Raw genomic sequence first — 25,612 nt, forward strand, 5'->3', positions numbered from 1 at the left:
AAATTTTATATACTATCTATAGCTTCCAGAAATCTGTGATATATAAGGCAGAAATCACAAGGATAAGCAATTGTCTATGATATTAACTATACTTACAACTGTCTGTTGACAGTCCTGAGGGACAAAAAGGCACACCTCTAGAGAGCTGAAAACTTACCTTTAGTTTGTCAGAGAGATCTTTAATCTCATTAACGGCTCCATTATATTTATTAGCCAATTCTCTTAATTCTTCCTGAGTCCTTTCATTCATTTCTTTCAGGTGGGTACATTCATCTTCAGTATTACTCAGACTTCGCTGAAATTAATTCACTCATTTAGAATTAAATAAATTCCAATTTCAACTTATAAAAAAAAAAAAAAAAGAATTAAAATACACTTATTATCTTCTTATGTTTTCTTTGGAGAGGGGCAATTAATGTCAAAACATAGCATACAAAAGCTCATTTTACAGAATACATTAAAAATGTAAATGGATTTATATTTGTAAGGAAAATTTAAAGAAATTCAATTTTTCTAATTACTCTTTTGCATAAATCTAGATTTTCTTTTATCTGAATTCTTCAAAGTAATCACTGGCTGTTGCTTTCAAATCAAATTAGAATGGAACAAGTCAAGGTAAATGTAAAATAAGCTTCAATAGTTTGAGAACAAATTTAAATTTACAAGTCTATTCTAAAGCAACCTGATTAATAAAACCTAATTTAATTCTGTTTATGACAAATTAGTAAATGCCATAAAGAACCCCTTATTTGGAGACCAAATTAAATGTTCTGATTTAAATTTAGTTAATACATGTTCTTGGAAAGGTTTCTAATTTTAAATCTGAAAATAAATCAGTAAGAGAAGAAGTTACTGTTTTTATACTCTGTATTTTGAAAATAGTTTAATCCTGCTATTGTTTGGTTGTTTCAGTCAAGTCCCAATTCTTTGTGATTCCATCTGGTGTTTTTTAGGCAATGAGGAAGAACTAAGGCAAACAGGTGACTTGCCCAAGTCACACAGCTAGGAAGAGTCTGAAGCTGGATTTGAACCAATCGGCAACACTTAGTAAGGAAACCTTTCACTCTGCCCTCCATCTGTCTTTTATTGTCTGGCTTATGGTGGGAGGAGGCTAACTCAGGTTCTTCCCATTTCAACAAATATTTGCTAAGCACCAAGACAAACACAGCACTATGCTCAATGATGCCAGAGTACAAGATCTGGCATTTTTTGTGGCTCAAGCTAAAATTGGTAATGAGGGGTCAGGGGAAAAAAACTGCCACCCTGTCTGGTTTCTTCTCAATTCTCATAAGTCAGAGAACTCTCATCTCCCTACATGCCTTTACCATTACCTCAGGGGAGAGAGAAAAGCCCCAGTGCAAAGTAGGGTCAGAGCCTAGCAGGCAGGCCAAACCTATCAACAGGGCACAGGGCTTATGATTCCCCTTTCAGCACCTTCATCCTTTGATTGATGGGAAGCTATGGTTCATTTACACAGTCAGGCTATGGAGGACGATGGCAGCCAGGGGACTAGTACTAAAACTCGGCTGTTCCCATCACATCAGACCCTGGGGATTTCAGTGAGATAAGAACCCAATCTGCTGAGGGTTGTAAGGAAAGTCCCTTGTCCAAAGTTAAGCAGCAGAGAATCATGAGCTCATACCAAGAGCAGAGCAAGCTGGGGCAGCAATGTTTTCTAAATGGCCATGATTTTTCCTGCTTAATAATAATGCATTAAACTCAATAAAAAAGAAAAAACATACCTCAACTTCTGAGAGTTTTCTGACCACTTCGATTTTCTCCTGAAGGACCCGCCTCAGGGACTCTTTGGCTGTCGTCTCATAGTTGTGTTTATCTTCCTGTAATGCTACAAGTTCTTTCCTTAAACTATCTTCTGTCTGATTCTAGGAATGAAACAATTTTACAAAAGTCAGTCAGTCCATAAGCACACTTTCTAGGTACTTCATGTGCTAGGGACACAAAGGAAGGCCAGAGTTTAAAACAACAACTACATTCATTAAGTACAGATGCAATGAGAACAACCACCTTCAAGCAGTCTCCCTCTCAAATCATTACAGAATGTAATATGTAAGTCTGGTGAAGGGATTCTTTAGACAGGGATTTTCTCTGGACCGCAAAGCCACAGGACGTTTGAAGGTTTGACAAATAACTGAAGCTTCTAGGGATGAATTCAAACCTAACCCAGATCAAAACTGGCGTTTTGAAAACGGTCCCATTTGATAGTGATCACTTCTTTAACAAGACACAAGTTGTACACTAGGGCATAGAGAGAGAAATAGAGAGTCCTAGATTTCTCCACGTACAAAATTGTTCTAGACAAGGGACTCGATGTACCTACTTTAGAGCATACTTGTAACTGGTTTCCCATAACTTCTAACCGTGATAACAGTCTATCTTCATCTATTAAAGCCTGGAAAAGAAAAGATTTAAAATGCATCAAAATATTTTACTATGCCTAATAAGCACTACTCTTTTATGAAGCTAATTTTTATGTTATTTTATCTGTCTGTTTATCTATGCCTTTCCATTGCCAAGATTTAGAATCACAAGTTGAACTAATCTTGCTTAATAAAATGCTTTCTTTCAAGATTATGAAGCCTATTGTGATTATATTTAATTTTACAAATATATAAATAAATATTATATGTGTATGTATATGTGTATATATATATTAGTTTGTTTCACATCAAAGACTGAAATTCTTATGCCCAATGTAGAAAGAGACTGTACTAAGTGAGAGCAATATTTGCAGATACCTGCCAACTAGTATCAGAAGCCTCTTGTGTGATGGCCAATAACCTCTGAAGAGTGGCTAGCTTCTGTTCCAACATCTGCTCCCGATGTAAGGCTTCCTAGAAAAAAAATTACAAAAGCTAACTTCAAAATATTCTTTAAACAAAAAATTAATCACAATGTGATGTTTTAAAAAGTTTTATTTTAACTACCAAATAGAGGAAAACTCCACTTTAAATTTTCGAACATTTTACAATGTGCTGAACAAACTTATCAAGTAAGTTCAGGTCATTTCAACATCTTGACTCATTTAAGGCTGTCTTTAATCAGATTAAAGTTGCAAGTCATTTAAAATCCACTCTTACAAAAACATATTGTGAGCCGTTAATTCATAACTGACAAAGTCTGGGAAATACTGAGTAAAATATGCCAATAAGCCAATTCTACTTGTTAAGAATACTAGTTAAATCAAAGAGGACTGCTTCAAAAGGACTCCAAATTAAAAGCATATAATTTTTAAGTGGTTTACACTGTGACTTGAGCTGCTTTAAATGCTGAGAATTCATCTAATTTCATTCAATAAAAATGGGAATTAAGAATATCAGGAATCAGGTCTAAAACACAATTATGTCCAATCTTTGAGCTTCAGCAGCAAAACTGGTCCACCTGGCACCTGTGAAGTGGATATTCTGGCTCAACTCTTGCCCAAAGGCACAAGAGGTGACTGAGATCACAATACCCAAAATATAGAGGAGGCTCCTGCCTAAAAACAGCTGCAGTGGAGGGGAAAGAGGAGAGATGGGAGACCAGAGTCCAAGAGTTTTGTCTAGTACCCAGGGGCTTTAAAGAAATGATTTTAAGAGCATGATTTGAGGCAGCTATGTTGCCTACTATCCGTGGGCTATTGGGAGAGTGCCTTTTAGTCAATACCCAAGCTGATGATGGATACATAGAAGAGATCGTTATTGAGTGATGACTTCCTTCAACTCTTATTTTATTTGTTTCTATTGCAAAAGTTATTTTTGTATATTAATGGAAACATCATCAACAAAAAGTCAGAAGTACTAAAGAAAGATTGTTGGAATCTAAAAATGTGGATTTTAAAAATATTTTACATGTTGAATGAATTATAATTGGGAAATGCTTATAAACAATACAAGATAGATTTTCTATTTTTAGGTCAACCATAAACAAGAAAATGAAGAACAATAAATGAGTTGAGCAGCCTACATGACACAGTGAAAAGAATGCTAGCATTGAAGTCAAGTAAAGCTGAGCTCACATTTGGTCTTTGATAATTACGAGCTATGATTCTCTAGGCAAGACACTTAACCCTATCTGCCTCAGTTTCCTCATCTGTAAAGTGAGATGTAGAAGTAGATGGAAAACCACTCCAATATCTTTCCAAGACAATCCCAAATGGGGTCAGAGAGTTGGACATGACAAACAATTTAAAAGCAAAAATGAAATCCATTACAACTCAGAAAGCATTGATGGGTATTACATTGTCACAAATAGGTCATTTATCTCAACACAGTATGAATGCAGTTACTAAAAGGAGTTATTTCTAGGTGTCTGAAGTTTCTCATATACTACTACAAATCTTTCATCTAATTCAATACGAATTACTTCTAAACTAAAATCTATTACTTCAAGAAAATATTTTCAATTCCAAAGCAGGTAGTGACTATTCTAGTATCATCCAGCTATTCTAGTATTAACTACTGATTGCTCCTCAATTTTATCTTGATATAAAAGGCAGATCCAAACTATTAAGTTTGATCAACCCCTACAATCCACGTATAAATCAACAGATACATAATATCAATTGGTTTTTCCATTAGTTATGGTTTTTCTTCCCTCCCGAGGCCTGGAAAGCAAAGTCTCCTGTCCTTAGAATCTCTAGGTTTCTTCAAAATTGATCTTATCTCTTTTTGTAATGGAAACTTAGGAGATAGCTATCAAATGGAAAATGATAAATGATTGTGATGGAATATTACTGTACTATAAAAAAATGAACAAGATGATTTCGGAAAAACTGGACTTACATGAGCTGATACAAAGTAAAGTGAGAACTAAGAGAACACTGTACACACTTAACAGCAATGTTGTGATGAACAACTGTGAAAGATTTAACTACTTTGATCAAGATGATCTAAAACATTTCCAAAGGACCCATGATGAAAAATGGCATGTACCTCGAGAGAAATGATGTACTAGTATAGACTGAAGCATAATTTTTTCTGTTTATCTATCTATATTTATTGGGGGGGGGGGGGGGGGGAACAGAGCCAATAGGAATAACTTTGGCATGACTTCATATGTATATTGGGTATCATATCATAAGCCTTTCCAATGGTGGAGTGAGAGGGAGGGGGCAGAGAAAAAGAGCTGGAGGGAGAGAATGGGAGCTAAAAAAAAATTCTTTTTAATCAAGTTTTCAAAAAAAAAAAAAAAAAAAAAAAAAAAAAAAAAAACAAAACTTAGCTTGTGTGACTCTAACATGACACCTTTCTTGATCTCCTCACTGTTCCTGTATTAACTCCACCCAATCATACAAGTATTTTCTTATATACATACATTTCAATGTGTAGGATTAATTATTTTTAGTAAAACATGATCTTCCTGATGATGGATCCTTCTCACTTTTGACTCTGTATTCTCAACATCCAGCAGGATGTTTGCCATTTTTTAAAACCAATATGAAAATGGATCTGGAGCAAAGTTACACAATTAGCAATTAACACAGGAGAATGGGAAGCCAACTTATTCTCCAACATACTCCATTGCTGCTCTGCCTTCACACATAGGAGGGACTTAGTAAAAACTTGCCATCTGGTAGCCTGAGGCCCCAAAGTGGGAAGTCTTCCTGACACTGAGAGGGCAAGACCCAAAACCGAGTTCCAAGAATGCTCACTGTGACGACAAGTAACGGGAGCTAGTAACAGAAGGAAACGATCACAAAAGAAAAGACCAAAAATAATGAAAGGAAAAGTGAGACTGTGGAAAAGCTAAGATTCTTGACAAATTAGAAAACCCATTATTAAAGGGATACCTGACAAGCCCTTAGAAAGGGAAGCAATGATCACCAAGATCTAGCACAAGTTCATGAAAAAGGAGCAGAGCCCAACGACCTCTGTGTCCTTTGGAGAAAATGATGAGGGGATGCTAGTGCAACCACGGACATGCAGATAGCCCTTTGTGGTTTGGGGGTTATTCTCATCTCCATATTAGATATTGAGATTACAGATGAACAAAAGGCCAGGTCTACAAAAATCATAGGATGAGAAGCTTTCTGGTGAGCACACCTTTGCTCAGTACTTGGGCCTCATGTGCACCCATTGTTCTAACATGGGCAAGAGGGAGCATTTCAAATTACATGAATCTTCCCAGTTCCCTGTATTTTGAATTGCTCCCTTTTGCCCATGTTAGAATTGTGGGCGCACATGAGGCCCAAGTACTGAGCAAAGGTGTGCTCACCAGATAATCTGATCAGTCATTAAGCCAGGGGAAACCTACATTAGAACCCTTCAAGTCGGCTCTCACTAGAGAAGGGTCCTGAAATGTGAGCCTCCATCTTCCATTAACTTTGCATGGCTGCACCAACACATGGGATGTTGGCTGCTCATCTGGGCTGTTAGGCTTCCCTGGCTTCCTTCGAGACTCAGCTCAAATTGAACTCTGGCAGTAGACTTTCCTGATCCCTTCACCTCAGAGTCTTCTCCAACTTGTTCTTATGGAAAATTTTTCTTCTCTAAATTAGGAAACACATAGTTCTTTCAACTTTCCCACCTATGTCCTTGTAAGTCTGTCACAACTGTGTCAATGTGCCAGGTTTTCCCCATCCTGAATTTGCTAAATGACTCAAAGCTTTACATATTTCACTTCTAAGTTCTAAACTTCCAAAAGCTCAAGGGTTTATTTTTACCTGTAGATACTGTGAAAGTTGGAACAGTTCCTGAGAGTACATACTTGGAGTGTTAGCAGCAACCTACAGACGAGAGGAAATGTCATTAACATTTGTTGAAGGTATTTGTGAAGAGGCTTTATGCCCACAAAATGCAAAGAAATATTTACATATCCAGGTGTTAACCTTGATAAAATGGAGGCTCCCTAAGCCAGGGACTATTTTTTTTTCTGCAAATAGCAAATTAATATAGCAATATTAATATTTCTTAAGTTGAATTATATTACACCCCTTTTGTGTCACAAAGTCTGCCACAACCACTAAAGTAGAATGAACACTATCGCATCAATCATATGTAGTTTTAATTTAAAGAGAAATGGGAAAAAAGAAAAATAATATGCTAATGTATAAAAGTCTAATTACAACTAGAAGAAATCTTTAAATAATTCATCTTGGTGAATCTGAAAGAAAAGGTACCAAAAAACTTACCTTTCTATACATAAAAACAAAAAAGTAGTAAAAAACACAAATATCTTTACAGCAGTAATCCATAATAAGCTGTCTTAAATATGAACCATGAAAGAATTATCTACATAAATTGCTAAAGGAGGAATTCTAAAGAAAAATAAAAAACTTTCTGGCATGTTTTGATCAAAACAAAAAGTCAATAACATACAGCAACAGATTAAAAATAAATTAGTCCTTTTAGAAGTGACACCCCATCTCTTAAGTACATCATGTCCCGTTCCTATAAATCTCATCTAAAATATTTCAGTAAGATGGTTTATAAAGTATGCAATAATTATTTATACATAGTGCAGCACAAGTACACAAAAATTTATGAATATAAATGTATGTAAAATATAATTTAAAAATTTTAAATATACAAAATTATAAAAAATTATAAGGAAACAAGAATACGACTAAGATAAATGTAATTAACCTAACGTTCTATATCTGACTACATATAACTACATATAAATATAAATTCTACTTAACCCCAGCCTCAGGAAAAAAAAAATATAACACAATTTGTCCAGCAACTACTATATTCAGAAATGCAAGTCATTTCAATTGTGGGCTCTACCACTGGTCCTACAATGAAGGCAGCTTTGAGTACTGATACAGACTGGTCCTTTACATGACATTTTAAGTACACAGTCTTAGTAATATAATAATTAGATAAAATAATATTATCAACTTTATTAAAATTTAAAATTAAATATTAAAATTAAATATTAAAAATTAAAAATATTTTAAAATATTAAAATTAAATATTAAAAATTAAAAATTAAAAATATTTGCCAAAATGTCCCTGATAGCTCTTCAATTAAATTCTGCTCTGTAAGTTGCCTTACTATTATTTAACTTCCCCACACCCAAGGATCCCTCCCTCACCCTTTGCTTTCCTATCTGCCCATCCCTCCCCCCTTAATTTTTTAATAGATTTTAGGGTGCTGTAACCTTCATGGTATATATGTAGTATGGCCTCAGTCTTCCAGGACTCAGACCCAGATTCCACAAGCAGTCCTGGAGGGGAAAGTTCCTGCTGAAGCTTTAGCCACACATAGTTGGTCAAGGACTCCCATGTGGTGTTTCTACAGAGCTAGCCCAGAGGTGTCTGCACCAGTTCTTCTTCAGATCTTCACTGGTTGTAGTCAAGAGAACCCCAGGCTATGTTTGCCCTGAGGTGCAAATTTGTTCTATTTATGGGGGAAATCTGGAGAGCTCAAATTTACCAATTTATTCAGCCATTTTCCCAGAATCTTATGGTTTGCCAAAATATCTAGATGTGTCTACAGTTCCAATAACTATATCTTAGCATGTGTTTTCCAGTCAATGTAGAATATTTATCCATGTTTCCTGGACCAATTCTCCTGGCTTATGGTAGCATCTAGAGGTGGTTTTTTAATATGTGTGTCTGGATTTGGAAAACTGCCCATCATTTCCCATAGTTCACAGTTTCTTCTCCAAGAAGTTCACATCTTTTGCCTACTATAGAATAAAGATCTCAAAGATAAGCATTTATCAAACCTTAGCATTTCCTTTTACTTTTGGAGGATTGATTTTTGCTGAACAAAAGTTTTCCATGAAATATAACCAAACACAATATGATTTCCAATAATATTTTCCATTTATGTGGCAAAAAACCTTTGCTTCCTCTTATTTGGGATTTTCTTATTTGGGATTTTAAAAAATGTATTCAAATTAATGAATGCAAAAAAAAGCTTATTATTCCATCTTTCCCTAAGCCTTTCTCTATCACATAACCTCCATTAAGTTCTTTCCAAAGCCAACTTTCTGTATTATCTATACTCTGCATTTTGTTTTGTTTTGTTTTGTTTTGTGGTAGGGTAAAGAGATGCTGAGTGAATCAGGGTTAGTTGACTTGGCAGGGTCACATAGTTAATAACTATCAAGTGTCTGAGGCCTCAATTGAACTCATTTGAACAGGTCCTATTACTCCAGGGCCAGGGCTTTTTCAAGTGCACCACTAAGCTGCCTCCTGCTCTCATTCCTCTATTTAGTAAGCTATCTTAGCACTTACTCTGGCTTTCCTAACCCCTTGTCCTACTGACACTCAAACTTACCATTTGTCTCCTTCACTTCTCTATTTATGGACCACTAGACCCTAGAGACTGGATTCATTACAAGTTTATGATACACAATCTTAAATGGGCCCTTATTGCAGCAAAGCATCTTTTGACACCATCCTGCTTTTCATTCACATTCACCATAGTAGCTATTCCAAACATTTTTTTACCCTTCCTAGATCACTCCCCAATGTCATTTCTACACTCAATTTTCTTCCATCTCACGTGGTTTGCTATCCTCTCATCCAAAGATCTAACAATCAAACAACTGCCTCATGGCAGCTCTGTACAATACACACCCCTCGTCCCACCTTCTTTCAACTCCCTAATAAAGTGTTCTCACCATCATCTCTACATACTGATTCCTTCCTTGCTGCTTACAAACACACACAATCTCATTCATCCTTATTTTAAAACCTTCACTTGACTCGCTATCTCCTTGAGTTACCATCCAAATCTTTCCTCTGCTTTCTATTCTTAGTGTCTACACTGTTTCTCCTTTCACATCCATGAGCGGTCTCATAACTGAATGTGGGGGTCACAAAATTGTGATTTCTTCTCAGTAAATGTTTGATTTGTACACAGCTATTTAACATACCTATATACCCCAGATCAGGTAAATATTTCTTTAAAAAAAAAAAAAAAGTGTCTATGAGTGGAAAAAGTGTAACGAGCCCTAATCTAAGAACCTGCCATCAAGCTTCTGACCTTCACGATCATCTGAAGCTGGCCTCTCCAAAATTAAGATGTTTACCTGCTAAATGAATGCTCATGCACTCGCAAAAACACACACACTCACAGACACACCCCTTTTGTGAGTTCTTGTCAGTGGCTCCTCTATGCTAAGGCAGTATGAGCTACTTCATTCTGGATTATCCCAGAATTTTTCTCAATTCCTGCTCTCCGAGAGTCCTTTTTGAAATCTGATGGTGCTGGTCCCTTTTGGCTCTATAGTTCAACTCTACTGCAAATGCACATTACCCAGATCATTTGACTTTATAGACAGTAATTTCCCTCCTAACCACTCAACTCTTTCCATCGCTAGAGATTTAATGTGTCTAAGAAATACCATTATCTTTTATCAAAGCTTTTCCCTGCATGGGATAATCCCAAAGTATTAAACCTTCTCTGCACTGCAAGCATAAAGTGAGAGTTCATGCTCTCCATCAATTAACTAACATTTATTAAGCACACATGGTACCAAGGACGCCTGTGTTAAGGACACCTCTTCTCCCCATTTTTTCCTGCCAACAAAGGATCAAATGAGGAAACCGAAGCAGGGAAAAATTAAGTGGTATCCACGATCTAAGTTTTATTCTCCCTAACAGAGGGCAAGCTCCTGGAGAGTCCTTGTGACACCATTTGTACATTACAGATCATTAAAATTATGAATCTTCTATTATATTCATTGTATTTTATTCATTATTTTTATGTTAATATTCATTCAAATCAGCTTCTAGTTTAGACTTTCAGCTCTGTCTTTACACCAGAGTCAAAACCATATTTGCCATATATGAAGAATTGGGAAGTTGATTTATTTTTTTTCTTTGTATTTAAAACAATCTAAGAAGTACATGAGTTAATTCTGCTTTAATGGTTGAGTTGAATTTGACTATGGATCCACCTGAGCATGCTGTCTATTTTCTGTAGAATTCCCTAAAACTAAATACAATTTCTTATGAAATTATTCTGATTTTTAGATTTGTGAACTATGGTATTTTATGTTTCCATAAGCAATCCAAGATTTCTTTTACATTCTCAAATGCTGGTGACCTGAGTTTGGAGTATTCTTGTAAGCTATGATTTACCAATTTTGTTGATACTCAGAAAAAAAATGAGATTTATCAGGTCATCTGATCTCCTGCTTTTCCCTGAGATCATCCATCCTAGGCTGTGACACAATGAATGAGCTCTGGACCAGGAATCAGAGCCCTGTGTTGAAAGACTGGTTCTCCCAGCTATACTCAATGAAATAAACATGGGAAATGAGCGTGGACCAGAACATAACATTTCCACCCCTTCTGTTTTTGTCCACTTGCATTTTTGTTTTCCTTCTCAGGTTATTTGTACCCAATTTCTAAATCCAATTTTTCTTGGGCAGCAAGATAACTGTATAAATATGTATACATATATTGTATTTAACATATACTTTAACATATTTAACATGTATTGGTCTACCTGCCACCTAGTGGAGGAGGTGAGGGAAAGGAGAGGAAAAGTTGGAACAGAAGGTTTTGCAAGAGTCAATGCTGAAAAATTACCCATGCATATGTCTTCTAAATAAAAAACTGTAAAATAAAAAATAAAATAAAATAAATTTTTAAAAAGTTGGTTCTCATTCTATCTGTATGACCACGGGCAAGGTATCTCATTAGAGATTCAGCTATAATTTCCTCACCAACAAAGTGAAGAGTAACACTGTCTCCTCAGTCCAGATTCCACTCATTTTCTCTATTTCTTACTGATTGCAGTGAGGAAGGAGAAATGGCATTGCAGTCAGGTTCGAATATTCCGATTTATGTTATTTCAATTTTTCTCACTGTCTGGGGGGTGGGATGGGGTGTGTATTTCACTTGGGCTGACACCATATTCTAACTGTATCATCTGGCAGGTGAATGCTAAATTGGGAAGAACCCTTGCATATTCAAAGTGCAAAAACTTTCCATATTAAAAATATTGCCTACAAATAGCTTATCAGATTCTGTTTTCATATTAAAGCTGGGATTTTCTCAAATCTTAATGAAAAATCTAGCATTTACATTTAGCATTACAAAGGTAAGGTTTTCATCTTGTCTTCAATCACATGTGAAGGAAAGGAACACATACATTCTTGGTTCTATTATTTAGCAAATTTAAAAGCCATCTACATAAAAGAACCCATCTCCAATATTCACAACAATGCAATTTTCTTTACCTGCACAAATTTTCTTATCGTTAGACTTCCTCAGTGTCAAAAGCAGAAGTTTTACTTAGAGATTATGCTCTTCCTGCTGCCTTCAACCTTCTGGATACCTTCCCTGATGTCACTTTCTTGAAATGACCTTCTTAAAAACTCAGTTCTCTTATCAAAGCTCTGAGGCTCTTATTTTGTTAACACCTCTTTTATCTTGATTTTTAAAGTGTGAATTGAATTAATACTTAACTGTAGAGTTTAGAAGTTTGATAACAAAAGACTCGTAAGGGCCTGCTTATCTGTTGGCAAAAAGTTGCCAGTGTAAAGACTTTTCCAGTCCCCTCTTGCTTTCAAAGAGCATTTTGTCCTATGATGCCTTATCTCAAGCTATTCAATTTTTTTATGTGTTTGCTTCCAATTTCTCCCTTCGTTATTCTTTCATATTCTACACAGATTCAGTTATGAATCTGATGAATTTATTTTTGCCACTCCTAAAGGCCTGAAGCATTGTGATTTGTATCATTTTAACATCACAATCTAATTATAAGGTTTTAATTATTTAATTTGGGCTCTTTACACTCACATCTGAGTATAAATTCTCTTTGTGTACTGTTACTTTTGGGGAATACTTCCAGCAAATTACAGCAATTTCTTGAAGTATCCTGTTTAAAATTCTATTTTTAAATCGATACGAGATGTTAGAAATCCTGACATTAATATATCTTGACCTCTCTTAGAGCTGCTAAATAATTCTTTATGCTTTCTAAATTCTCTGGGGGAAGAAGATTGTTTTTGGAACCTGTATTTCCAACTGATATTTTACATAATCTTTGATTTTGTTTTCCATTTGGTCAGTATTAAATATTGCTTAATTAGTATAAATCAGGTTATACTCACTTATTGAGAACTTCTGATTTTTTTCTTTCTATTCAGGTTGAATTTTAAAAAAAAAAAATTTATTTTTCTATCACACTTTTTTAGTATTTATGTGCCTCTAGGCAACTCACAACTTTCAGTGCCTCAGAAAGGGTCAGAAGCCCATGGTCTATGATCCTGGTTCTTCTTATTGTGAGGAAGGAGAATGAGCCTGATTCACTTGGCACTCTTCAATGAAACAGGCCCCAATAATCAGCATTAAAATATCTGTTTATTCTCCAAAAATTCTTTTGCAGATTTGCATATTACAATGTTTTATTCTGGACACTGGTGATTGAGCTGTAGTTTTTTGTTGTTGTTGTTTTTCATTACTAACAAAAATTTCCCCTCAAAAAAAATCTAGCTTTTTCCAATGTGGAAGAAACACAAACAGTAGAAATAACTTACTTTGTCAACAGGACTTGGTAATGGAGCATGGATGACACTGAAAAGAAGCAAAAGAGGGGAAATTTAAATCTAAATTTTTTTTTAAATTAAGGGGTTCAAAAAATCAGAATGAGTTCTGTAAATGTCTCAAAAATTACAATCTTTGACTTTCATATTTACTGCTGAAGAAAATAAAAGAACAATTTATACTGAGCAGGAATAACAAATGCTGAATTTTTTTTAAAAGCTTAATAAATATGCAAAATTCTCTGAGTCCTCATTAAAACAGGCATTAAAACATCTCTAGTTTTTCACAGTAAACAGATATCTTACCTTTTCAGGATCAGATTAATTTAATTCACAGGAATCTAGCTACCTTTTTTAAAAATATACTAGAAGGCTTTTTACCAAAAAGATTCCCATCAGTTGATACTCTGGTAAAAATGAACTTAAATACAAACCTCTTCAAATTTGTCATTCCTTTGAAGTTTTGTACATCAAGTTTCTTTTTAAAATGCACATAAACATGCAATAAAATTTTAAATGCTTACTAGCAATGGATATAAATGTGAGTTGTGTATGATCATGTGGAAAGCAGAGAAAAACTGAAGTAATCAAATAGCTAACCACCTATCACATTTGCCATTTAATTTCAAGTTGTAAATCCCTACCTTTACAAAAGCTGACAGAAAATATTAATTTCAACTAACTGCCTAATAATACTATAAATGTCAGTCAAAAGTGGACATGAGAATAGCACTTTGGACAGAGCCAGCCAGAGATCATGCCCATGTGGTCCAAAGCAGGACCACCAAGCCCGGCCTAAGCTTGGCTTGGATCTGCAAGGCGAGATCTGAATAGAGCAGGATCAAGAGGAAGTCTGATATATTGGGCCCAGGGAACAGTGTGAGCAATACCATAGAAGGTGTCTTAGGACCCAATGTCCAATGTAGCTGGAGTCCAGAGGATATGAAAAGAAGTTTTTACTTGATAGCAATGAAGACTTACTAAAGAGTTTTGAGAGCCATGAAATAGGATAACATATGATTCTGACAGTGATTTCAGGGCAGAGGCAAAGAGTACAATAATTCAACGAAAAGATGCTAAGGAAATGAACAACGAAGTACAAGAAATGAGTGCTAAGAGTGAGGAGTCAAAGATGACTGGAAGAATGGTGGGACCCTGGACAGAAAGAATAATGTCAAAGAAAATATATTTTAAAGAAAGCTGCATTTCATTTGGAATACAGTAAACCCAAATCTCTCCTGTTTCTAACCTGTTAATTCTCAGTCCTGTATAAGCAGTATCCTGTATCTTAATGCAAAAGATGAGCTCGTCTTTTGTTCCACTTTATAATAAAGCAAGTATGGTGCTACACTAGAGTATATAACCCTTCCTTTGAGTCTCACGATCAGTGCGAACTTAAGTACCTAAATCTCCAACCTACAAAATGGGATGAGAATCTTCGTTTTAACTATTTGAAGAGGCTCTTGTGAAAACCAAAAGATGAAACAGACATGAAAGATATTATAAATAGTAAAATGCAATTTTAAGGTAGGACATTATAGTAGAAGCTTTTTTGTTTTAAGTACGAATGGAAAGCATGTGCATAAACACATTTGTGCACAGCATGAGGGGATGTGAAGCTCACTATCATACCTTAAACAGCCTCCATCTCTCATTTCCTATTTGGCACAATTATCAAAATAAAAATACAAAATATTATAAGGACACCAATGATTCAACACGTGCTCTAAGGCCTTCTAATTCTTCTCCCTTTCCATTTCTTGGCATTTTTCTTTTCCTCTTCTTCTCTTCCTTCCTTGACTAATTGTTCTTCCTCCCTCTCCTTGTTGCCCATTCACAGATCACTATTCCGGCTGCTTTGGATGCCATAGTAATGGGGTTCTTTACTTTTCAGCTGTACTTTATCCTGCTAAGCACAAGTCCAGGGGATGTGAGAGAGGTAATGGTTTTAAAGATTCAATGGATTACAGTGGCTGAAAAGTATTAGTATAGTCATCACTTAACTTGAAATTCTTGGATTTTAATATTCATAGGACTGATTAGAAATTATCATACATAATAAAAAGCTGTGAAAGAATATAATCCCCATTTTAAAGGAGAAAGTATAATGAAGAAAAAACTAAGAGAAAAGTCAAAGGCAGCCTAGATAGCACTAATCCACTCAACCACAAGTAAACTGTATTTCATTTAGTGATTCTGGTAGAGCTTGTGGAATCCTAGATTGTTGGAAATAGCAAATCACAAAGCTTTTTGCCCCTGAGGAAATTTCTGCTCCAACAGAGATAATCTCCCATCATTCTGCTCACAAAAAATAAGGCCACCACTGCCTTGCTTCTTCACCACTTATGGACTAGGTGCGCACAAAACATTTTTCAACTAATATAGCAAGAAGAAAAACATTCATTAATGCTGTGTCCAAAACAAAGCCTGAAGAGCAATCAAGTCACTTTAAGAGACAATCCAGAGCTTCTGGGTCCTCAAAATTTCCAAAAATAGATCTAATCCTACTGACAAACTGTTTCATTCATTTAACAATCCATTTCCTTCCCCTTTCTCCTATACCACCTTTCCTTCTCTAAATTCTCGTCACAAAAATCACAAAAGTAAAAAAGAAACCCAAAGTCATCTGGGCCAAGCCATATGTGAACCCCAATCTTCACTAGACCTCATATGCCAAGGAAGCATTTAGGATCTCCAGTGAGGGGCAGCCAAGTTCCTCCCAAGGGAGCCCTCCCACTGTAAGACTGATGTGCCACCTATAGCTTCCACCTCCTCATCCAGCCATCTGAAGTCAAATATGACACAGATACTCCTCTTGCTACATGACTTGCCAATCATATAACTGTTGTATTAGTTAATTAGTTAGTAGTTAATTAATTGATGTGATGACTGCTATATAACCACCAAATTGTCTCTTCTCTTGATCAAACAGCTCTAATTCCTTGTAACATCACTGGGTGTCATATCAGAAAAACCGTTTCTGGATTCTTGATTTAACACTAATTTTGTTTTCTTCTAGGCAAATTGTTTAGTTTTTCAATATATCACTTCCCCACATGAAAAATGAGAATGATAATACTAGCACTACTTCCATTCCAGGGTCATTGTAGGAATGTACACTCTAAAGCACTAAATATCAATCTGAGCTATTAATATCACCATTATCATCACCACCATCATTAATGAAATATACTTACTCTGACCGTAGTCGAGCTTCCATCCCATCTGGTAGGAAAAGTTTTATTGTGGAAACAATACATCCATGAGTAACTAGAAATAATAAAAATAAACATTTTTAAAGTAGAATGAAATGGTTGAGGACAGGCAAACTTTCATATTATTAAAAAGTAAAGTGCAACATCCTGTCTTCTTTAGGGAGGGTTGTAATGCAGGACTCTAATTACTACTGTTCTATCTGATGCCCCCCTCTTAAACAATGAGTTGACATCCTGATTTTCAGGAGCTCACATTTTAACAGGAAAGATTAAGCTCCATATACAAATTATAACTACAATATACAAAAGTACTGGATAATAAAATGCTGAGAGAGAAAGACACAACGAGAGAGAACGAGAGAAAGTGAAAGAAACAAAGAAACAAAAAGTCAAATAAGTTTTAAACTGAAGGATATCAATTGTATGTTATACATGTAAACATTGTATGTTTAAAATAAACTCAAGGGAAAAAATACATAACTAACAAGTACTAATGTAACTAAAGAAACCAAGAGAAAGTAGCTAATTACAAGAATTGTTCAGTTCAAATACAATTTTAGCTCAACATATAACAAGTTATACAAAATGTACCTGTACAACACAAATGTATTACAAAGTTTCAATTTTCATAGTTTTGGGGTAAGAATATCAATGAATAATCAAGACAGAATATAAATTGACATTTAATATATTGCATGTAGCATAATAGTGCCTAGATACTAAATATTTATTGAGTTGTTACATAATCTAATATAAATATTCCAATTTTCCATATGCAAAAAATGTTGTTCTATTGAGGAAAAAAAACTGTTAAAGCTTTATGACTGACTGACTGACTGACTGACTGACAGGGAAGAGAGAAAGAGAATACGATCATTTCCCCTTGGTTCTCCCTTTCCCTGTAATAAATTATCTTGTGAGACTCTAGAATTTTAACAATAAACATAATTACCAACCAATTTTCTCAGATTATTAATTAGAATTTACATTAGAACAAAACAAAATCCTTTTTGTTAACCCATTATCTATATTAACTAAAGTACCATTCGTTTGTTTATACTCTAATCTTTCTCAGACCAAATATCAATACTCAGAAGTAACGACAGAATGAGTGAAGGTTCCATGGTTAAAGGCATCAATTTCTCATGTATCTCATAGGATTAATGAAGAAATGCTATTTGTCAAGGCCACACTCTCATTTAACAAGGGAAGAAACAGAGCTCCAAGAGGAGCCAAGAGCTTTGCCCAACACTACCGAAATGATTCCAATCCAGATTCTTGGAACCAAATCTCACTGTTCTTTCCTCCACACTTTCCTTCTTCCCCTTGGGTGCTAGGCTGATCGTCTACTTAGCCACTTAGCAATTAAAACAATTTATGGCAGAAAATAGAGGGTGCCTATTTCAACATTTAAGAATTATATACCTCATCCAGGCATGAGTCAATGTCTTGAGAGAAAGTCCAAAGATCAGTAATTAAGGTGATCATTAAGTTCACAATATTTAAAACTGACAAGTATTTCAAAGTATCAGAAAATAATATTAAAAAGTTAATGGGGAAAGGGACCATTAAATATCTAGAATAAAGTCATTATCTTCCAAGTAGGGAAATAGGTCCAAAAAAAAAAAAAAAAAAAAGTGACACATTCAAAGACAGAAAGATGGTAAGAATTGGGACTCCAAAAACCATGCCTTCTGACTCCACAACCTTTATTCTTTACATTTCACCACAGAATATCTTGAGTAGTGCTGTATTTAAATATTTGTGTTTAATAGCATTCCATAATGTAATATTACAGCATTTCACAAAGCACTCTACTAAGATCACTGTTATCACAAAAAGATTAATAATGTGATATCATAATTTTACAGACAGAAAAAAACAACAAGTACTAAAGTCTGTTTAAGTCTCAACTTGTGAAAAGACCTATATTGCTGAAGTTTATAAATCAGAATAAATTTACCTATAAAAGACACTGTAATGAACTGTGGTTAAAGTTATGAGTCAGTCCATAAAAATCTATTTAATCCATAAATTACCCAAAGCACAGTACTATATTAAAGCATCAATTATAACAATGTTTCTATGGGAAAATGTTGTTCAAGTTCCAACTGGGATGCCAAAAGCACCCCTTCCACCTCTTATATGTTGATCAGATGGCATAATGAACCTCCCCTCTACCACAGTACTGTTGGTTCTTTGGCTTTGGAAAGGAGTTGGAAGAATGAAAAAGCAAGTAAAAAGCAGAAAAGAGGAAAATAACTTTAGATCAAAGGTTTTCATTTTTGCTAATCTACTGAGAGCTATTTCCATATAATTGTTTCCTTTATCACATATATTTTTATAATAGGTATTTAAAAAATATTCTAAAAAGATGCAGACAGCCAGAAACTGAGGGGACAAGAAACTAAAAAACAGATAAAAGCCCCTTAGAGCTGGAGGTCAACAATAAAGTATATCAAGGATAGGGAATATGAAATTAGAGTCTCCTACTAGCAAAAATTCCCAAGCACACTTTTCAGGGTACCTAGTCACTTCCTTTTGTCATTTTCCAAGAAACCCATGAACTAACTTTACATGCTTTCCCCTTCAATTTGTTGCCCCTAGTACTTACAATTAAAGTTTTTCTGTATCCCATTACACAATAGGGACAGAAAGGAATCTCCCAACTTTTCCCTTGAAGAATAACACAGCCTATGGTTTGCAAAGTTTATTATTATATTATTAGGAAATAGATGATGAGTTTTAAAAACCTTCCTTCCTCTAGGCTCTCCTCCTTTTCATCTGAACCCATACCCTATGAGGAAAGTCTACACAGACGCAATAAGTGTCTGAGGCAATATTTATTTTTGTCATCTTTTTTTTTTTTTTTTTTTTAAAGATCACATCTTTGAGATCTGGGCAGTGTAAATGGATCTCTAACAGGAGAGAGGTTGAGAAACTGTGAGCAGGAGCTCAGGATGAGAGTAGTGTGAAACAAAGGCAGAGGATAGCAAAAGAGACCCAGACCTTTTTCATTTCAGTGTTTCTGAGACACTGAAAGGAGACAAACCTTACTCACAATGTTCCCAAATGAACTGAGCAATGTGTTCTATGCAGTGGGCTCCAAGAGAGAAACAAGGAATTCTAGCACAAGAGATCTTCTGACTATTAGACAATCATACGGCTCAAAACTTATTTCCAATATAAATGTTTCTTATTTATCATATTTAGCTCCTTCACTCCTGGATTATCCCATAATATAACTGAAATATAACCAAAGCAGGATTAATAGCCTTGGGGAAGGAGATTGGAGGAAATAACACTGATTCATATTTCTCATTAAACACTTTGCTTCTTTCCATTAATTAATTCTCTTCAGTTTGCCCTGAAATAGTAAATGGAATTCAGTCTACTAAGAGATGAGGGCCCCAGTAAATTAAGGAAAGCTTCTAAATTCCATTTAATAACACAATAGCGCACTCTGGGTTATCTTGATTTTCACCAGGCTAGTTCATGATCCATGTTCCCCTGTTAGGTTCTTACTAAGTGCTAATGAGATAATGAGATATTAGGTTCTTACTAAGTGCTAAGTCAGTACTTAAGAATTCTCTAGTTCTGGTCTTTACTAGGAGTTTAACCCTTTTGAACTCCTGGGGAGGAGCTTGCATGCTTAGGAGGAGCAAGTTCATTGGTTGAAGTAATTTTTCCCAGAAGCCCTTGCATTATCCCATGCCCATTCTCTGGGAGGATTAAAGAGGGTGGCACTAGAGAGATAGGGAATCTTGTCTGGGCCAGACCGAGGCGGCTCTCTGGAGGGAGAGAAAGAGTCTCTACAAGAGGGCAGAATTGGTGGCAGTTAATGACAGCAGATCTCCCAGAGAGCAATCGGCAGTTTCTGGAGACAATAGCACATTACATTCCCCCATAAAAAATTTCATCAAAGGACACTACAAGAGAACTTTCCTTTTACTGGACAAATGGAATTTCCTCACAAAATGATCTAGGTTGATGCTGTTAAATACACAGTCCCTTCAACTGACCCACTCTTACCTTTCCGTGTGTTTTCAGTCACATCTACACCAAACTGGATAATGTCACCAGAAAGAATTTCACATGGCGGACTTTCTTCAGATCCTCGACTCAATCTCTGGCTATTTATAAAGGTACCGTTACTACTTTTAGTGTCTTGAAGATAAAACTGCAAAAACAAAACAAAAAGGTGAGAGGGAGATGTAAAGTTTTGTTGCTGTTAATGCTCTTCAGTCTTTTCAGTCACATCTGGACTCTTCATGACTCTATTTCAGGTTTTCTTGGCAGACATTAGAGTAGTTTGCATTTCCTCCTCCACTTTCTCATTTTATAGATGAAGAAATTGAAATACACAAAGTTAAGTGACTTGTCCAGGATCACAAATGTATTAAGAAGGGGCAGCTAGGTGGCCCCAGCCCTTAAGTCAGGAGGATCTGAGTTCAAATCTGGTCTCAGACACTTAACACTTCCTAGCTATGTGACCTTGGGCAAGTCATTTAACCCCAATTGCCTCAGCAAAAACAACAACAAAAGGTATCTGAGTCCAGATGGTAGGTGGTAGGGTTGATAGGGTGCTAGTCCTGAAATCATATATATATAAATATAAAAATAAAACAAATAGTGGCACACATCCATTTAAATATTCCAAAATTAAATAACTCCAGACTTCATGAGTAGGGGAAAAAGATAAGGAGGGAATCGTTAAACAAAAAATGAAGTAAAAACATATGAAGTGTTCACTGGCAAGAAATCACCATTGTTTTGTCAGCTACATTCCATTCAGGTTTCATATTTTTAACAAACTGAGAAGGAAGGAAGCTTAGCTATATCAGACCTAAAACTATATTATGTTCACCTTTTTTTTCTTTTTCTTCTGTTTTTTTTTCCCCTCTAGTGGTTTTCCCCTTTTGTTCTGATTTTTCTCTCCCAATATGATTCATAAAGAAAGGTGCATTAATTTTAAAAAATTAATCCACATATATAACCAGAAAAAAATATACTTTAAAAAACAGAACTTGCAAATTAAATTTACACATAAAAAATAGCTTAAAATTTATTTTTAAAATACTTGTGAAAGTTTACATTAGATGAAACTATAGCCTTTACTTTTAAGCCACTATTTCAAAGGGTTTCAACCTATCACTTCTATCCTGAGAATCTGTCTCCAAGAATTTTCCTCATCTCACCTCAAGGACCACATTTCTTCCTGATTCTCCAACGGCTCTACCAGGGTGTCCTATTGGCACCTCAAACTCAACATGTCTACAACCAAACTCATCTTCTTCCAAAATCTACCCATCGACTTGATGATACTATTTGTGTTCATGGTACCATTTTTCTCACAATTGACTTTGACTCATTCTTTCCCTTTACTCCTCTCCTCATGTTATTAGTTGCTTTTTTGGCATTTCTATCCCTAAAATCTTTCCCAGCTTTCCCCCACACACACACATTTCTACTGTTTTCATTCTCCTTTAATCCCTCATCACTTCTTGTCTATTGTCCTTTCATTCCTTGGGCTTCTTGACTATGGTTTCTTCCCTCTAGAATCTGTCTTCCACACAGCTTCATTTCTTTGATCATGTCATCCATAATTCTTCCACTGATCCGCTTTTGCCTATTAAACATTATATCACGTTCAAGAACTCCACAATTTGGCCCCATCTAATACTTTCTCTGTAATTCCCATCTCTCCTCTTTGTAGATGTTTTACCCTAGCTTAAGACAAGCAGGAGGACTTACTATTCTCTAAATGTCTATGCTTTCGTGCTTCTATGTCTTTGTTCATGCCTTTCCCTCCTCCTATACGTCCCCAACGCAAGGTTTGCCTGTCAACTTCTTCCTCCCCCCAATTGTATTTTATTTTTCCAAATATTATGTAAAGGGTTTTCAATATTCATTTTTGTAAAGCTTTCACACATAAACTTTTTAAAAAGTGGTAAACCAGGGGCAGCTAAGTGGCGCAGTGGGTAGAGCACCAGCCTTGAATTCAGGAGGACTTGAGTTCAAATTTGGTCTCAGACACTTAACACTTCCTAGCTGTGTGACCCTGGGCAAGTCACTTAACCCCAGCCTCAGGAAAAAAAAAAAAAGATAAAAATATTTCATTTTTCCATCCCATTCTTGGCGAACTTTTGTTAGTGCATTTAAACTGACTTTAGGCTAACAAGTAATATTAATATTAATAACAAGTAATACCAATATTAATTGATAACTTATCAATATAAAAATGCTATAATTTAAGTTTCTGTTAAGACAATGTCTTTAATAGTGTATGTAATTATAACAAGTGCAGAAATACAATACTTCTCCAATTTGCTCCTAAAAACTATATCCAAGAGAGGGATTCTTATGCTCCCCACTTTTGGCAGAAACTTAATGGACTACATGACAAGTTTGGCAGGGTTGGAATTACCTTGTTAAATTTAGCCTGTACTTTAAAGATCCTAAGCTATGGCAGGGTTGGAACTACCCTGGTTAAATTTAGCCTGTACTTTAAAGATTCTAAGCTATCTATAAAAGATTCATGATCTTATATACAAAACTTTTTTTCCTAATCTTCTTTGTATGTGGTAAGTTTAAACCTGTCAAGGCTATAATAATAAAAAAAATTTTTTTTTAATTTAAAACAGAGAAAAGGTTTCCCAGAGGCAGTATTGCAGAACTGATGAAAGAATATCAAAGTCAAGACCACTTGAGCTCAAACCACACTTCTGACATCAGAACTCTGATCAAATTGCTTCACCTCTCAAGGTCCACACAACTTTCTAAGACTTTCAGCTGCACAGGATATAGACATAGCAGTCCTTTTGTGAACATAATGCCAAAATGCTTTCCAAAATGTGTAGACCAGTTGAAATCTTTCAATAACCTCTCCCACACTTTAGTCAGCTATTTTTCTTTACTCTGCTAAGGATTGTGCAAAAGACAAACAGTTCTTCCTCTCAAAATCCCATGACTCTTATAGGAGAGACATAATACAAAATTCCTGACCCAACAAGGGATAGAGTAGATCACAATAGATCATTTTCCATTACATTGAATTGGAACACTTTTGTACAAACTTAGCAATTGGTTGGGGGAAAAAAATGTCTTTTGTATGAGAGGTCTTGTAAATCTGATATGCAACAGATATTAATGGCTTATTGACTGAAATGACTTTGGGAACAAATATAAATCATTCATACAAAAAAATGTAAAAAGTCATTTCCTAGTGTGTAATTGATCCAAAAATGTGAACAGTTCCCAAGAGTAACTGTAAGCTATTAATAATCATATTAAAGACTGTTCTAGATCACTAAGAATAACCAACTGCATTTTTTCTTCTTCTGATTCAATCATAATCTAGTCTATTCTACTGATTTACTTTTTTAAAGCAGTACCAAGTAGTTTTTAATAATTATTGCTTTGTAGTATATTTTGAGGTAAGCATATTACTATCCCTCTCTACTCTTTTAAAAACCATTTCCCTTGACATTTTTGGCTTTTGTTCCTCTAAATTAAATTTGTTCTTATTTTTGTTTCTCCCTTGGAGAAAACAAAAAAAATTCAATATACAAGAAAGCACTGAGTATTTTTTTCCAGAGTTGAAAAGAATTGAGACAAAAGTAGATGCTCAACTAAGGGGAGAATGGGTAGTACATGAAATGAACTATGCTATAAAATAATTAATATAAAGAATTCAAAAGAATTCTACTCTTGGGAAATATGATCACTTTATTAGTATAAAGAGGGAGAAAATATAGCTCATCCTATGGTTGACTTTGGTCCAATTTCTTTCTAGAAAAATATTACTTGCTGAGAGAAGGGACCTTCCCCCACCCAGACATTAGTCCCAAATGATCAAGGCTGTCTCCAATATGACTGACAACAGATTGGGAGATGGAGGAGAAGAAAACAATACAGAAACTATTGCATTAATTCTTGACAAAATATATAATTCCTGAATATTTTTGCTAAACAGTAAGTAATGGTGAAGTTAAAACTTCATCTGTTAGTTTTGAATATTTTTGGATTAAGATTTCATTTTAATTAAGATATACACAGCAACAAGATTATAAGATGATCAATTCTGATGGATATGGTTCTTTTCAACAATAGGATGAGATTCAGGCCAGTTACAATGATCTTATAATAACAGCCATCTACACCCAGAAAGAGGATTATGGGAACTGAGGGTAGATTACAACATAGCATTTCACTTTTTTTGTTATGGTTTGCTTGGATTTTATTTTCTTTCCCATTTTTTTAATCTGATTTTTCTTGTGCAGCAAGATAATTGTATAAATTTGCATGCCTAAATATGTACAAATATTTTGGATTTAACATATTTCTACCATGTTTACCATATATTGGACTACTTGCCATCTAGGGAACAGTGTAGGGAAAAAGGGGCAAGATCGGAACATAGGGTTTTGCAAGGGCTAATGTAGAAGAATTGTCCATTCATATGTTTTGAAAAATAAAAAGCTTTAATAAAAAAAATTTTGTATCCCTATTTTGAATTTAATATATATATATTTTAATGTGTTTAACATATATTGGATTACATGCCATCTAGGGGAGAGTGTGGATGAAAGGGGAGGAAAAAAACTGGAACACAAGCTTTTTCAAGGGTCAATGTTAAAAAAAAAAATTATCCTTGCATTTGTTTTGAAAATTAAAAACTTCAAGAAAAAAAAAAAAGATTAACCATTACATTGAGTCAATAACTACAATAATATTAGTATTGGTATTAACTAATAATAGAATTTAACATTTTAATTTTTTTGAAATTGTAGTTTGGAAATTTGTATTTTTGTTCTGTATCTTATAGCACACAAACTTATAAAAGTCTGTCCACCCAAGTTAGATATATGAGACTAACGTTAATACTTTGAAGAAAAAAAAAAGTATTATTGGACTACTGAAAGGCACCATGAAAAAGAGC

The 25,612-nt window shown here is 34.9% G+C and overlaps 1 protein-coding gene across 12 annotated transcripts in view; it reads right to left on the reverse strand.

Annotated features, from left to right (window-relative positions):
- The window catches only part of SLMAP (sarcolemma associated protein), a 121,015-nt gene that overhangs the window by 44,813 nt on the left and 50,590 nt on the right, over positions 1-25,612 (reverse strand). For all 12 annotated transcript variants that reach the window (XM_074284293.1, XM_074284285.1, XM_074284294.1 and 9 more), the window contains exons 3-10: positions 20,704-20,851; positions 16,654-16,726; positions 13,451-13,487; positions 6,662-6,724; positions 2,757-2,852; positions 2,339-2,410; positions 1,743-1,883; positions 158-295 (exon numbers count right to left, since the gene is read on the reverse strand). In XM_074284293.1, coding sequence (XP_074140394.1) covers positions 158-295; positions 1,743-1,883; positions 2,339-2,410; positions 2,757-2,852; positions 6,662-6,724; positions 13,451-13,487; positions 16,654-16,726; positions 20,704-20,851 — 768 coding nt within the window. The remainder of the gene's footprint in view (positions 1-157; positions 296-1,742; positions 1,884-2,338; positions 2,411-2,756; positions 2,853-6,661; positions 6,725-13,450; positions 13,488-16,653; positions 16,727-20,703; positions 20,852-25,612) is intronic.

This window comes from Sminthopsis crassicaudata, chromosome 1 (assembly GCF_048593235.1).
Source record: "Sminthopsis crassicaudata isolate SCR6 chromosome 1, ASM4859323v1, whole genome shotgun sequence".
NCBI lineage: Eukaryota > Metazoa > Chordata > Mammalia > Dasyuromorphia > Dasyuridae > Sminthopsis > Sminthopsis crassicaudata.